Genomic DNA, 14,210 nt, shown 5'->3' with positions numbered 1-14,210 from the left:
GGAACGCCGAGCTCCTCCCCGTTGCCCCGCGTCCGTCCGTAGCCTTTCCTTGGTTTAACGACACCGTATCGTTTCCCCTCCCAGGGAAGAGCAACCCGTACTGCGAGCTGACGATGGGGGCTCAGTGCTACTCCTCCCGGCCGATCGGCGACACTCTGAACCCAAAGTGGAACTTCAACTGCCAGTTCTTCATCAAAGACCTCTACCAAGACATCCTGTGTATCACTGTGTTTGAGAAAGACCAGTTCTCACCAGACGGTCAGTGGATAAGACACTCAGATATTGTCACTCAAACAGAATGGATCGTTAGGCTTTTTGTCCGATAATCCCTGCTTGCAAAGCAGCCGCCGATGCCCCGCTTTTGAGCTTTTTAAGCGACAGATGTTCCCCTTTCCATCTTACGCTTCAATCCCTTTTTTCTGTGTTTTTCTGTGTCTCTATCTGCAAATCATATCTGCTGACACACTGACATTGGCACCGTCCTCAGAAATAGTATCCGTCGGCCTCGGCTAATATTTGACAACCCTCAAAGCCGTGCATTTCTTTGTCATTTAAAAAAAAAAAAAACAATCTTACTAAAGGACGGTTTTTCTGCCTCTTCAGATTTCCTGGGTCGTACTGAAGTTCCTGTGGCAACCATAAAGAAAGAGATGGAGAGCAAAGGTGCAGCGAACCGTCGCCTACTTCTGCACGAAGTCCCCACCGGAGAGGTTTGGGTCAAGCTCGACCTGCAGCTTTACGAGCCAACCAAATGAGGACGCCGCACAGCCAAAATACTCCCTCGGGCCACTCGCACCACTCATTTTATATCGTAATGAAGAGTTTTGCATTTGCGTGAACAGCCGCACACGTCGAGAAGTGCCTATCTGAAGCGGTGCCTTAAAAAACTCTTGATTTTAATGCCTTATTCCGCCGTCAGCCACCTGAACTCATTTAAGTGGCCTTGCCAAAAATGGAGAATGACAAACCGGTGGAGTAGAAATGTGCTGTTCGCAACAAACCAGCTGAAATGTCAATAGCATTGTCCGCAGTTGCAAAATGGTTCAGTTTATACAAATTTGTACAGGATGCTATTTTACTCTACATGTCCTCTTCGTTCATACCGTCATTCAAACATGCTGCACACTACTGTACAATGTAATGTCAAATGTTAACCCCAAATGCCATTAAGTCCTCAAAATGGCGTGAATAAAATGTACATACACCGACGGTAGACATTGTTTTCTTTATTGCGGCCGAATGTTTCCATACTTTGTCAACTCATTCCTGGTTTCCTACCCGACAACCCTTTTTATAGAACGGTGCCTCGGGGAGGATGTGAGGTAGTTGGAGGCGAGCAGAGGTGAAGATTTACGCTTTTGAATGCATTTTATTTGGATTGTTAACTCGCTGGTTGTGGCCCAAATCTGAGGAGCCAGCAGCTGGTCTGATAGCACCACCCATCCGGGGTGGTGTCGAGCCTGGATGAGACACACACACACACACACACACACACACACACACACACACACACACACACACACACAGCATTACTTCTCACATTGTTTGAACTGAAATGAGCTTCTCTTCAATCCTCAAGTGGCGCTGTGCCGCAGCTGTTATCACACAGTCACTGCAGAGCCCGCTTTGTTCTACAGAGTGAGAACTTAATAACAATACAGCTGTATGTTTGTACCCGCTGGACGTCCTTCCTTCAGCCTCGTCCCCCGCTGGAGGGTTTCTGGATGCAGTGTCTGGATGATTAGATGAGGCCCGTCGCAGGACGTCGGTCCGAGGCGGTGCAGACTCACAAAGAGGAGGATCCCTCTGAGGTAGCGTCTCTGCTGGTCTCCTTGTGTATCTACTTTCTGCAATGGAAGGCCAATTGGTTATCTGCAATTAGCCGCAATAAGCTACGAGGTCACAAGGGAGGCTGTCGCTGCAGACAGGAGTTGAGCAAGCTTGTTTTTTATTGCTTATGAATGCAACTTTTCTTCCTTTTGAAACAGGAAGAATGTTATTTTTTTTCTTTCAAGAGTTATACAGTGTCACATTCTGCTAAATTAAAGAGGAAATACCACTGCAGATATCTCCTCTCAAAGCAAAGCAAAGCAAAGCAGTCATATAAGTCCTAAATTTACTTTTTTTTTTAAAAAAGAAGAAAAATACCTGCTTCACAAGAACCGGCTGTTCTCTTTTCCTTCAGTCTTTCATGTAACTGAAGGTACAATGGGTCCTTTAAGTCGACTGGACTGAACTAGTGGATAAAGAAGTGAAACTTGTGTCAGTAACCGACTCATTCGGAATACTTCAATAAGTCCAACGCTGTTTTTATATCTATATTTATATTAAGTAAAATAAAAAAATCCTCCTTCACCTTGAAAAAGTGTGGCTTTTTGCTGCGTAGAAGAAGCGGGTTGTATTCCGTGACATTGTAGGTCTCTAGAAACACGTAGCCCTGAAGATGAAATACATTACAGCCGTTACATAATTCAGTCTAATTTAAAAATAATAATAAAAAAAAGCTTTTTCCAGGCCAAAGCCTGGAAGAGGTCAGCGTCACCTTGTTGTTGCAGTGATGGAGGTAGTGACTGTACAAGTTCTGGCGCCTCTTGATGGCCGCGAGGCTGCAGCTGGACACATGTTCCTCCACGCTCCTCTGGAGGGGGAACCACACGCGCTCAGTCCAGCGCTTGTGCAGCATCTCCTTCCTCCTCAGCTCCACCACGTCCCGCTGGCTCAGAAACCTGTCCAAGTCCTCAATGGAGACACGTTTCAACCGATAAGGGAGGTACAGACACAAAGATCCGGACTCAACGCCTTTTCTTTTGTTTTTGTAGATGGTAAAAAAATGAGTAAAAAAGCTATATTATCTCACTACATAAATTAAAAAAGACTTAAAAGATCAGCCGATGCATCCCCGATAGGGGATGGAAATGTGGTTGTAACAGCAAGCAAAGTTGCATAGAAGACATTTAATAAAATGAAATAATAAAAATGCAAAGTATATGAGGTGTGTGAATATAGTTTATACAGTGAAAGCGGTGCTAGCGTTATTGATTCAAAAGCTAGCATGATTAAAAATTTCATACAAAACAACAAACAGCTTCTCACCTTCATGAAACCGTCTTCTGCATCCAGTAGCGGTTGTGTTATTTCTTTCGCCTGTTGTTTTTCTGCCTCCATCTTGGCCTGAAGAGTATTCTACATGTCAGTGAGTTGGTCCGCTGCCTTCTTTGGAGTGCAGGTTCGGTTGGGCGCAGTTACCTTCAGCCGTCTGATGGAGGCGTGAGAGCGCCGGTCCTGTTTGGCTCCCGGCTGGGCCCCAGAGGGCGAGGCCTCCTCGTCCCTTTTACTGCTGGTCCTCGCACTCTTAAGAGACGGGCCTCCTCTGCGGGCCGTAGCGTCCCTCACAGCCTGAAACAACATGCAGTGTCCTGTCACTCGCCTCTGTCTGACAGGAAAAAGTCTCTCCATCTTCCTCCACATACTAAAAACACACTTTGTAGTGCTTTCTTGAGGAAATTGTACTTTCTTGATTCTTGCTTTTCTGAGTTTGTACTTAAATGCCCTTAATGTAAAGTCACTTTGCATAGAAGAGTCAGCTAAATGAAATGTAATGCAACTATGCCATTACAATAAATACACAATATTGCAAATAACTTGCACAGATCCTGTAGTGTCGGATCACAATGTACAAGGAAAAAAAACTGCATTGCAGAGCTTCATGTACACGATGAACTGTGAGGCATCCCAGCTGGAGTTCACAGACGGACCAGACGCGTGTGTGTAGGTGACCAGAAGGCAACAGAGGACAGCACGACAGGCGCTGACAGATCATGTCACTACCAGGAAACCTGAGCACCAGCTCACTGTTACGCAAGCACGTGATGGGACATGCACGTCAGCGCACTATGAGGATTTTAACATGATTTATCACACGTGGCAGCTTCCCTGCTGTGCGTTTTATTTGCGTTCCTCTGAAATGAAACCAGTAGAACTTTTTAGGATGCTGGTTTGTTCATCTGCGTGTCATCTGATCCCACGGAGTATTTGTTTTTCTTTATCCCATCGTCGTGAGTTAAGAGCGGGGAACCGTGGCTACTGCGTCTGCCCGTCAATAACCCAAAACCTTTCCATTCGTCTCTGCCAAAGGCCACTGAGATTCCTGTAGTGCACATGCAGACATGACACTGTACAGAGGGAGGAAGAAGAGGAGCAGCCAGGCATTCAGACACACACACACACACACACACACACACACACACACAGCCTTGGTGGTACAGTACAGTACTGTTGGCGGCCTCCCTGACATTGAAAGACTAGTGATGATTCTTAATTGGCAAATTATTATTATTATTTATTTATTTTTACCTCTGAATTGAACATGCTGGCATGGAAAGGTGTGTGAAAGGTGATCACGCCGCTGGCTCTGTCCTTCTTTTGGGGGCTCATGCCTAAATCATGAGAAGAGAAACTAAATGGTTTGATCCGTCAGAGATCACCTGTGTGGCCTACAAACCTGGATCCAGCGCGAGGACACGCTAAGTAGTTACATCGCGTCACTCAAAGCAGAACATGGTGTCTCGTCATTGCAGGACTTACCTGCTCACCGTGTGGGTCTGTCTCACCTTTGCTGACTCCGGGACGTTTGAGTACGAAGTTCGTAGGCGGAAGAAGAAGAAAAGAAACGGCCGAAATATGAAACGAAATGAAACGAAACTTTTTGGGGGGGGTTTCGGGTCAGTTCGACGTCACATGAAACACACACGGGACATTTAAAACGTCCCCACTTCAGACTGTAGCTTCAACCGAGAGAGAAGGAGAGCGAGAGAGAGAGAGAAAGAGAGAGAGAGAGAGAGCGAGAGAGAGAGAGAGAGAGACAGCGAGAGAAAGAGAGAGAGAGATCTTTGGCATTGTATCCTCCAGGTGTCCTGCTGTCTGAAGGGTTTCTGTTGCCATGGAACCGACTCACAAGCAGCGACAACCAAATGTATCAATGGCCATTATATAAATATATAAATACATTAATATACATATATACATGCATATGTATATATATATATATATATATATATATATATATATATATATATATATATATATATATATATATATGTATCTATATATATATATATATATATATGTATCTATAGATATATATGTATCTATATATCTATATATCTATATATATATATATATATGTATCTATATATATATATGTATATATATATATATATATATATATATATATATATATATATATATATATATATATATACATTGATAAGTATGCATGTGTGTGTGTGTTGGTGTGTCTTCAAATTATAAAACTAAATACTTTGTATATTTTATTTTATATATTGTGTGTGTGTGTGTGTGTGTGTGTGTGTGTGTGTGTGTGTGTGTGTGTGTGTGTGTGTGTGTGTGTGTGTGTGTGTGTAAGAATATGTGTCCTACAGTAAACATGTCAATTTTATATAGGTATTCATTATGAATCCCTTTGTGACAAAAAAAATGTTTTCATCTCATGTATTCATTCATGTTTCACTCCCATACCAAGATTATGTGTATAAAAAAATGCATTGTACAAAATACAAATAATAGTACATTCTAAAAGTGATTAAAGTGAAACATTACCAATAAATCCATCCTCCCCTTTATGGGTAACACAAACATTAATTTCTTCAATTTGAGATGTTTCAACAATAAAACCTTTTTTTGAGGCCAGGTGATCGCTCCCACCTCGTCTGGCACTCACCTGTGTCTAGACTAACTTGGAGTAGATCCAGCCCTGGTAGTAAACCCATGATGGCCATATCAGTACACTGAGAACTAAGGCATCCACCTGATGAACGAGAAATAATCTGTCCTGTAAAAAGCATGTGTTATGTAAGATTAATCTTGGCTCTGGTTTGCATCCAAGCACATATATTTAAAAAGAAGAAGGGGTGGGGAAGAGAAAATATACAACAAAATACAATAGCCCACGATATAAACCAGAGAATGATGTAAATACAGCTTTTTAAATGTATTATAATCAAACTATCCTTGTTTTAAACAATCCAATTAATCGCCGATTGCAACTATTTTCTGACGCACTGAGGTGCCCGTGTGTCTGTGCGACACAACAAGGTGCATTCAGTTCAAGAGTTGCAGTCTGTTGCAGCAATACAGGCGTATTAGCAGCGACAGTGTTGCTCCTAATACGCCTGTTGACACCTCAGGTGCACTGCAGGTGCTGCGCGAGGCTGCGTCTCTCCGGCACCATGTGGAGAATGCTCGGCCTACTTAATGTTGGGGTATTAGCGCGTGGAGGCAGGGCAGGGCTTGGCCACATCATAACTTAAGAAGTCCACCGCTTTCCTTCCTTTTTTTTTTTGTTGCCGAGTCCAGGACCAGGGGGGAGGCCACATGGATTGGTGGACATCGTTGGCAGCGATTATTGCCCTGCTATGGATTTTCTGCTTTATAGACGGTAAGGAGGGGAAATGAAGTGAAAGAGGAGATTTGGAAGCTTTTCAGGAAGGCTGTGGCACCGGTCTGCGACCATATGGCGGAAACAGCTGTCATACACGTGCAGCATGAGATGTTAGACTATTTATATATCTGCATAATGTGTTTAGAGAGTGTTTTGCTGGGTAAAACTTTTTGTAGCCTGCAGTTTTGCTTTCAAAATGGATTATCAGTTGCCATAACCCTGTGAAAGGATGGCGCACTGGGACATCTTCAGGAAATCAGAACAATATTTTCAGTTTGCCAAATGTGAGCTTGGTTAGAATAAACGTTGCCGTGTGTGGCAGTGCCCACAACAACTTCGTTGTGTTGCCTCCAGAGTCGCCTGCTAGTCTAAGAGCCGCTTTAGGACACTTTATGAGCCACTAAATGTTGTTTTTCTGAAAACAAGATGATTTCATGAGACATTTCAAACATGTAAAGACGTAAAATAACGTGTTCCAATTGCCTACAATACACGTATCAAACGTTGAAATGCAATAGTTGTGAATATACATGGTTGGCTGTATGATTGTGATACATTCAGTGATGATGATGGCTCCTTCCTCGCGTGCTAAGGTGATGCCCGCCGTCCACATGGCCGCGGAACGCTTTAATCCAGTGGCAGACGCTGTTTGTAATGGTTGCTGACATTAGCCAGGGTGTTAAATTAGAGCTGACCCCGCATGCCCTCTTATCTCCAGGCAACGCGGTGCTTGAGCTGCGGCTGCTCTTCCACGCTCTGACCAAAGCCGCGTGCCACCTGTACCTGGCCCTGCTGCCGCTGCGCCGCGCCTTCGCCCACTTCGCCGACTGCGCGAGGTACCTGGTCACGCATGCGCAGCAGACCGCGCCGCACCAGCCCGGCGGCAGCAGCAGCGGCGGCGGCGGCGGCGGCGGCAGCGGCGACGGCTCCTACCTCCACCACCAAGGCCAGCCGCTGGCCAAGAAGGGCACGCTGCACTTCCTGGAGGGCATGTGCGTGGTGTGCGAGACGGTGCCCAACCTGATGGGCGCCGCGCTCAGCTTGGGCGCCGCCTTCTGCCACATGCTGCAGGGAGGCTTCTTCGTGCTGGCGGCCACGCTGCGCACCATCCAGGTCAACCTGTTCTCCCAAATGAACGGCGAGAGGGATCGGTGGGACAAGGAGCGGCACAGGGCCAAAGAGGGCGAGAAAAAGCTAAATTCTAGAGTGTTGGAGTACATCTCGGTGTTTTGTCAAGACCCTGTCAGCGCTTTACGCATCAAGGTTGACGTCCCACCTGTGTATAGATAATCCCCCCTCCATGGGGCCTAAAACAATATACTGGTGAATTGGCACATGAGAGGCCTTCTTCTAACTGCTGAGGCTTTACAGTGTTGAACTTTGACCTCTGGTGTTCACTCACTTGTACTGTTCCCTTGCTGTTGTTGAGGGAGGAGTACAAACCCAAATCAGTGAAGAATTCATAATCAAGTGTGGAAAAACAAGAATATGGTGCATTTTTGTTACATTTGTTTTGCATTTATTGAGATGTAACAAAGTTCAAATAAAAAAATCTCAAACAACACGTTTCATGGGTTACGATATTTGGCATTGTTAATGGTATTGTATTGCTTCATTAATTATACAATCAAGAGTCATAAGTTAATGTTTAATATCTAATTGCACTTCTTATGCCAGCAGCCAAGTTTATTTTAAAGTGCTCTATTCTCATTTAGACACGTCAGGCATGTCAATCAACAACCAAGTTACGGGACAAAGACATATTAACACAATGCAACTGATTAAAATGCAGTTATAGTTCAGTATATTGATCCCCAGGCATCACTAGCGCACAACAGAGCCTTTGTGCATCGACCCATTCTGATTATAGACCTCCGAAATCAGCAATACTGTCGCCCTCGGGGTCGCCGTATGAGGTGTACGGGATGACAACAAGGACACAGAGAGAAGAGAAGCCTGGCCACTGAGGGTGCAGAGGTAAGGTACAGCAACGGCTGCACGAAGGCACCGAGGGAAGGGGTCAAGTCGGGGTAAGCGGGACGGTGAGCTGATACCGAAGTTGGATCCGTTCCAGCGGCGGCTAAAGTTTTGCGTCAGGTGGAGTCTGGAGCATCTGCGGAGGGATTTTCCCGGCTACAGTGAAAGAAGAAGAAAATAAATCCCTGAGGCGCCTCTCGGTTGGTGCGGTAAACACAAACAAGTGGGAAAACCGAATCGTAACCACGCGGTGAGGACAGTCACTGTATTGTGAAAGGCAACCGAGGTTAACGAGGTCACAGCGTTCATCTTTAGCAATCGGTTGTATTTGAAGTAAGCCGACTCACAAAGGATGTCGCTGATTCGTCTGACAGCTGCTTTGTTCACTCTGTACTCGTTCTGCTCAGACCTGTGAAGAGGAATCAGACGGAGGACCTTAAAGAAACGCTGGCGTCGGAAACTCAGACAGCTTCTCAAACGCCACAGAAAATGAGCTTAGAGCCAAACAGATTCCGCAGGAGCTAATCTCGTTACTCACGCCTTCAACTTTGCCAAGGACTCCAGCCGCCGCAGGGCCGACAAAACGTTATTTTGCGTGTCGGACGAAAGGGCTTCATAGGTGTGAAGCTCACCTGAAACACACACACACACACACACACACACACACACAATGATATGAAGCGCTGAGATGAGTTTGACAGCTTGAGATTGTTTTTAGGGGTCAGAGGTCACGTCGTTTCACCTGAGAGGATGAGCTTTGTCGCCAGGTTTCGCACAGCAGGTAGGAACTGCTTCTCTGCGAACACGTGAACTCCGTCTTCACAGAGGTACCTGAACATCACCTAGACATAAAAAACACACCTGATCAGACGAGGGGGACGTAAACCGCCTACTCTTACTGTTTGTACTGTTTTAAGAGTCTAAAATAGTAACTATTTAGGCTTGTGAGGAAACCCGCTGTGTATAAAATCTGCGACTGCGAGACTTTCATTTTCAGTATCATGGCATCTTATGGAAATGTCAGTAAGGCGTGAACAAACAACCCGAACAACATTTTTTAGTAGCAGAGGGAGTGTTCATATATTTTTGTTGACCTAAAGTACTCAAAGTAGAACCAGCATGGAAACACGTTAAATTGTATACAGCAAACTACCACAGGGTTGCCAAAAAACCCTAGGTCCCAGAACAAAAGCAGAGGTCATGACATGAGCGGTGTCAGCATCATGTCAGCATCGTGTGACATCTCAGTCAGAGCAAGCAGAAGTCAAAGGACCTGATACAAGTCGATGAAGGGTTGCAGAAGCGCCTGCAGGAAGGATAGCACCTCCACGTCTGACACCGTCACTTCCTGTTCACTGATGTGGACCGCTCCACATTTCCTCAGGAGGCCGCACGCCTCCTCAAAGTCCTGAATAATGGAAAGACAAAAATCCACAGGCAGAAACACACACTATCAATATCAGATATCAAACTTTGTGGATTTCTTTTGCAGATGAAGGCTTTTGACCAGGTAACAATATGCCGACAAGAAGGTAAACATGACACTGAGGCGGTATTTTGAGTTGTCCTGGTCAAACCCTAACCTGAACACGGCCAGTTTGTTCACGGGTACATATATGATCACCAGGGTCCTCCTGGTGACCTTTGACCTGAGATGCTCAGCGAAGGCCGATGAGGTTCTTACCCGAGACGACTTTCCGGGGATGAAGATGAATTCGTTGGAGAAGACGTCTCGTAGGAAGCAAAAGAAGGCGAAGAGTTCGTCTGTGAACAGAACGGTTTGATCACGAGGAGCCAAGAGGACAGTATATATGCGGTTACAGTCACAGTGTATTTACTTTACTGGATAAATATATATCGCAGCCCTCACCTCTCTGCGTGGTCTTTGTGACGTGTATGGCGGTTGCGAGCAGGGCGGGACGCACAAAAATATGCAGGCACTGGTTCCTGTAGGACGCCACCATCAGCATCGCCGTCGCCGTCCTGATCACGCCCTCCTCTGGGTCGATCGGGCGTTTCCTCTCGCGCTCTTCCTCCCGAGCCAGGTAGAGGCGCCCCGCTTCACGGCGGACCACGGAGTGATGAAGAGCCACGGAGGACGACATCACATCCGGGTCAGGGACGTGTCCTGGAGAAAAGACGTGCACATGTATCATCGCTCAAGGGGATTGGTTAGGAGCTAAAGAGGGTCGTCTGAGCCTCAGAGTAGTTTTGTCATGTGTTTGCACACGTTGCATGTGTTTAGGTGCCTACATGTGTGTGTTTGCACACACACACACACACACACACACACACACAGACACTGTACCTGTACAGTGAGGCAGTTCAGTAGGGTCCTCTTAGGGTAAGTTACTTAAAGTGCAATAATCCACTGAAGAGCTCCTAAGTGAATCTGAACGCTTGTGCCAACTTGCATTGGTCTAATCTGTCTGATCTACCTCGCACCGGGTCGAAGGGGCCTTTAGTATCCCGAGGTAAGACGCTGACACGTACAACTTACTTACTTTTCTGCATTAACTCTATCTCGCTTCACCTGTAATGCACTGTGTAAATGCCACCTACTGGTCATGCAGGGGACGTGAGAAAAAACCCTCTAAAGGACCACTGAAAGAAGAGCATGTTCACGCTGGATGCAGCAGCATTGGTGCCAAATTTAGCACTAAAAGATACACAATTACCAGCCGAAGAGCAAAACCTCCTATCTGAAAAATTCACTTTTTGGTGAAAAAAAAAAAAAGTTTTCTTGCAGAATGCTATTTGTGAAGTATATCCAATACATAATAATACAAATGACTAAATGAAATACACAACGTGCAGATGGGAGGTTCCCCTCACTTTTTCCCGGATCATTTTGCAGATAGGAGGGTTTGCACTCTGGCCATCGATATACATACAAATCTATCTCCTCCACCCACCGGGCCAGTTCAGGCGAGCCCCGAAGTCCAGCGCCAGCTTCCTGAGCCAGATAGTTTTTTCTGTGAGCTGCTGCCACGGCAGGCCCTCCTCTGTTAAGACTGTGGCGGGGGCCTGGAGCAACAGGCAGGCCATCAGAGACCAAGGGCTGAGCACAGAGCCCTCCTCTTGGATGCGTACCATCAGATGAGCCAGCCAGCTCACGCAGGCCTGAGCCTCGGCTCTGGGCTTCTGAGGAAGATCTCTGTGGATAGATGTAAAGGGAGAGAAGAGGCGGGGGGGTGGGGGCGGGGAGCGGGACAAATGGGGGAGAAGCATGACCACAGGCTGATGTCCTTTGGTAGTATTTCTAGACATTTTTAAAGGGGTTTAATATGACTTAAAGAGGAGTTTAGATTGTGTAAAATAGTTTTTTTTTAAAAGACTAAATCCTATTAAAACTACATGGAGAGACTTTTATTTCTTACCGAGGTGCAAGGTTGTACTGGCAGCGGTCTATCTTGCCCTGACACAAATGTCGGACAGACATTGGACGGCCAAAGTTCACATGCATGCTGCCGTAATCTTCCTGCAGCACTTTGCTCGCCTTCAGCAGAGCCTGCGGAGAAAAAGAGCCCGGCTGGGAGTGAATCACGAGCAGGAAGTAATCAGCTTTATTCATGTACAAACCCTTCTAACCTGCACTAATGAGGTGCCAAGGTTAGAGAGAAAATAATATTGTTTGCAAGTGTACCAAACGCAAATGCATGTCGGCAAAAGATCCAGAGCGGCCGTCCTAATGGGGCACTTGAAGCCCATTAACCTTTCACGATGAACAGTAATATTGCAGCGATTGCTGGAAGGCTCCTTGGACCGAGTTGATTCTGTTGACTGAAGCGTGCAAATACCGGGACGTACCGTGGTGCTTTCTTTGGGTTTGGGGACCCCCAGTAGCTCGTGGGCGAGCAGCGACTCCTCCAGCACTCGGTCGTAGCTGATGCTGATGGGGACCAGTTGGATGTCGTACACCTCGCCTTTAAAGTAGGGCTCCAGCACCATGTGCATCATACCTGCAGACACGTGCAAATACTTCAGAGCTGCGGCCCAGTTTTCAAATGGCAATGCATGAAAGCAATTGTCGGTCACTACAGGAAGATTACGGCCAACTGGATGGGAAAAAAAAAAATACAGCCTTTAGATCAACCTAAATACACAGAGCACACAGCGGCGGATAATATCTACTCCTGCACACAATGATGTAAAGAATTGGACCAACAAAGGTGAAACAAAATAACTAAAATTGTTGAGATGGAGCCTAAACAATCACTCTCCTTTCTGATGTCTATTATGACGTGAGACTAACCTAACTTTGGCATCTGGGACTTCAGTGTTCGACTTCGCAGGCCTTCCACAAAAAACTCCAACGGTGCAAACCCTTTCTACAGAAAACACGTGGTTGGAAACACTCATGACTGACAAATACAGCAGCCGGGGGATTGAGGAACACTTGAACGAACGGAAGAAGACAATTTGATGTGGCTGATGTTTATTTAAGTCTTACTTTGACAACGGTTCTGACATATTCTGACAGCACCGCCCAGTACAGTTTGTCAGCGCCGATGGCGCGGCGGATAAAGAAAGCTCCCGAGCGACGAATTATCCCTCCGACAATCTTCATCCCTGCCAGAGCTTTACAGCAGAGAGAAACAGAGAAAGAAATGGAGGGAGGGAGGGAGAGAGCATCATGAAAATGTTCACATCAAGCAGAGGTGCAATGCAACTCTGTATTAAATAGACTAGTCCGCTGCCGTCATTCAAATAGATACTTGCGAATTCCCGCAGCAATAACAGGCACTGGGATGTCGTAGGTGAACATGATGTAGGAGATAACCAGGAAGTCCACATAGCTCCTGTGATTGGGCAGCAGGATCACAGGGCTCTCCTGAATGGCTTGTTTGAGCTGCGGGGGACAGAAGACAGAGAGCTTTAATGCCGTATCAGTCACTTGGTAGTCTTTGAACCCTCGTTAGAAAGTAACTTCTCAAGTGCTCATTTATAAGATACCAAGATGTAATCATCATATAAGTCAGTATCAATACAGAGAAAGCCACTATTCCATACATTTAAACACTTGCAAATACTTAAACATTGTATTGTGAAGATCACAGGCCGCAATGTATTTAAAATAGTAATTTACGCCCAATAAAATTTATTTTGTATCCCCAAAACATGAGAAAAACAGGTTCGGGTTGAAAATGACCAAAGTTGAGGCAATTTTGGCAAACAATATCGCAAGTGGAGGTGCGTGCAGGTGTTGAAATAATTCGACACATTAATAGAAACCAAGATAAGATTACAGGGTGCGAGGTTATTCAAGGACGTTGCATTTCTGAGCCATATAAGAGCTTCACATTGTATCTTAGTTCACGTCTCAGGATGAATCACCCACATGATTAAAAAAGGAACCACACTGCCACATTTATACAGTGGGTACTATCCTCCACCGGCTCTATGAAGGTGTTTTGCGACGCGCTCTCCTTCTAAACACAGTGTGGATTCGGTCCTGACCGCGTTGAGTCCCTCCATGTTGACGTAGACGTTGGTGAAGACTCTCTTGAACACCTTGGTGAATATGTAGCCCATCAGCCTGATGAACCCCAGCTGCAGGTTCTGAGACATTTCCTCCAAAATCTCAGACGCCTCCTCCCTCACCTCCTCCAGCGAGGTCCCCGTCTCTGCAGCGATCTAATGGGGGGGAACGCAGGGGAAAAGACTGAGTCCATATCGATGGCGCAATAGTGTAAAAACGTCTTTTTTAAATGACAGCATCCCACCTCCTTGAACATGTAGCGGAGATACTGGGACTCCAGCACGATTTTGG

General features: G+C 45.9%; 3 protein-coding genes across 14 annotated transcripts in view; 1 reads left to right on the top strand and 2 right to left on the bottom strand.

Moving 5' to 3' along the window:
• itsn2a (intersectin 2a) overlaps positions 1 to 1,333 on the top strand; it is a 36,416-nt gene extending 35,083 nt beyond the window's left edge. For 5 of the 11 annotated variants that reach the window (XM_068577494.1, XM_068577492.1, XM_068577493.1 and 2 more), the window contains 2 exons: positions 85 to 258; positions 604 to 1,331. In XM_068577494.1, the coding sequence (XP_068433595.1) occupies positions 85 to 258; positions 604 to 755 (326 nt within the window). In that variant the 3' untranslated portion in view covers positions 756 to 1,331. Of the gene's footprint in view, positions 1 to 84; positions 259 to 603 lie in introns of all 11 variants that reach the window. The other 6 variants (XM_068577491.1, XM_068577488.1, XM_068577485.1 and 3 more) reach the window with 2 other exon arrangements.
• Positions 1,334 to 1,349: 16 nt separating this feature from the next.
• Positions 1,350 to 4,658, bottom strand: fam228a (family with sequence similarity 228 member A). Its single transcript, XM_068577497.1, has 9 exons — positions 4,611 to 4,658; positions 4,354 to 4,436; positions 3,247 to 3,396; positions 3,094 to 3,171; positions 2,543 to 2,737; positions 2,357 to 2,437; positions 2,149 to 2,236; positions 1,676 to 1,847; positions 1,350 to 1,460 (listed from the first exon to the last, which is right to left on the bottom strand). The coding sequence occupies exons 2-9, from the start codon at positions 4,432 to 4,434 to the stop codon at positions 1,382 to 1,384; spliced, it is 924 nt and encodes a 307-aa protein (XP_068433598.1). The 5' UTR covers positions 4,435 to 4,436; positions 4,611 to 4,658; the 3' UTR covers positions 1,350 to 1,381.
• A 3,370-nt stretch (positions 4,659 to 8,028) lies between these two features.
• The window catches only part of gnpat2 (glyceronephosphate O-acyltransferase 2), a 7,320-nt gene continuing 1,138 nt past the window's right edge, over positions 8,029 to 14,210 (bottom strand). The window contains exons 2-16 of one of the 2 annotated variants that reach the window (XM_068576979.1): positions 14,164 to 14,210; positions 13,898 to 14,074; positions 13,160 to 13,289; positions 12,891 to 13,018; positions 12,693 to 12,768; positions 12,248 to 12,399; positions 11,818 to 11,948; positions 11,353 to 11,594; positions 10,308 to 10,565; positions 10,122 to 10,201; positions 9,711 to 9,845; positions 9,180 to 9,279; positions 8,976 to 9,069; positions 8,785 to 8,846; positions 8,029 to 8,593 (exon numbers count right to left, since the gene is read on the bottom strand). The exon at positions 14,164 to 14,210 is cut by the window's right edge and continues 154 nt beyond it. In XM_068576979.1, coding sequence (XP_068433080.1) covers positions 8,541 to 8,593; positions 8,785 to 8,846; positions 8,976 to 9,069; positions 9,180 to 9,279; positions 9,711 to 9,845; positions 10,122 to 10,201; positions 10,308 to 10,565; positions 11,353 to 11,594; positions 11,818 to 11,948; positions 12,248 to 12,399; positions 12,693 to 12,768; positions 12,891 to 13,018; positions 13,160 to 13,289; positions 13,898 to 14,074; positions 14,164 to 14,210 — 1,865 coding nt within the window. In that variant the 3' untranslated portion in view covers positions 8,029 to 8,540. Of the gene's footprint in view, positions 8,594 to 8,784; positions 8,847 to 8,975; positions 9,070 to 9,179; positions 9,280 to 9,710; positions 9,846 to 10,121; positions 10,202 to 10,307; positions 10,566 to 11,352; positions 11,595 to 11,817; positions 11,949 to 12,247; positions 12,400 to 12,692; positions 12,769 to 12,890; positions 13,019 to 13,159; positions 13,290 to 13,778; positions 14,075 to 14,163 lie in introns of those variants that run through there. The other variant, XM_068576980.1, reaches the window with a different exon arrangement.

This window comes from Clinocottus analis, unplaced genomic scaffold (assembly GCF_023055335.1).
Source record: "Clinocottus analis isolate CAN_PGR_092001 unplaced genomic scaffold, fCliAna1.0.p SCAF_15, whole genome shotgun sequence".
Classification (NCBI taxonomy): Eukaryota; Metazoa; Chordata; class Actinopteri; order Perciformes; family Cottidae; genus Clinocottus; species Clinocottus analis.
The sequence above is the reverse complement of the archived record's forward strand: the minus strand, read 5'-3'. Positions and strand labels throughout refer to the sequence as shown.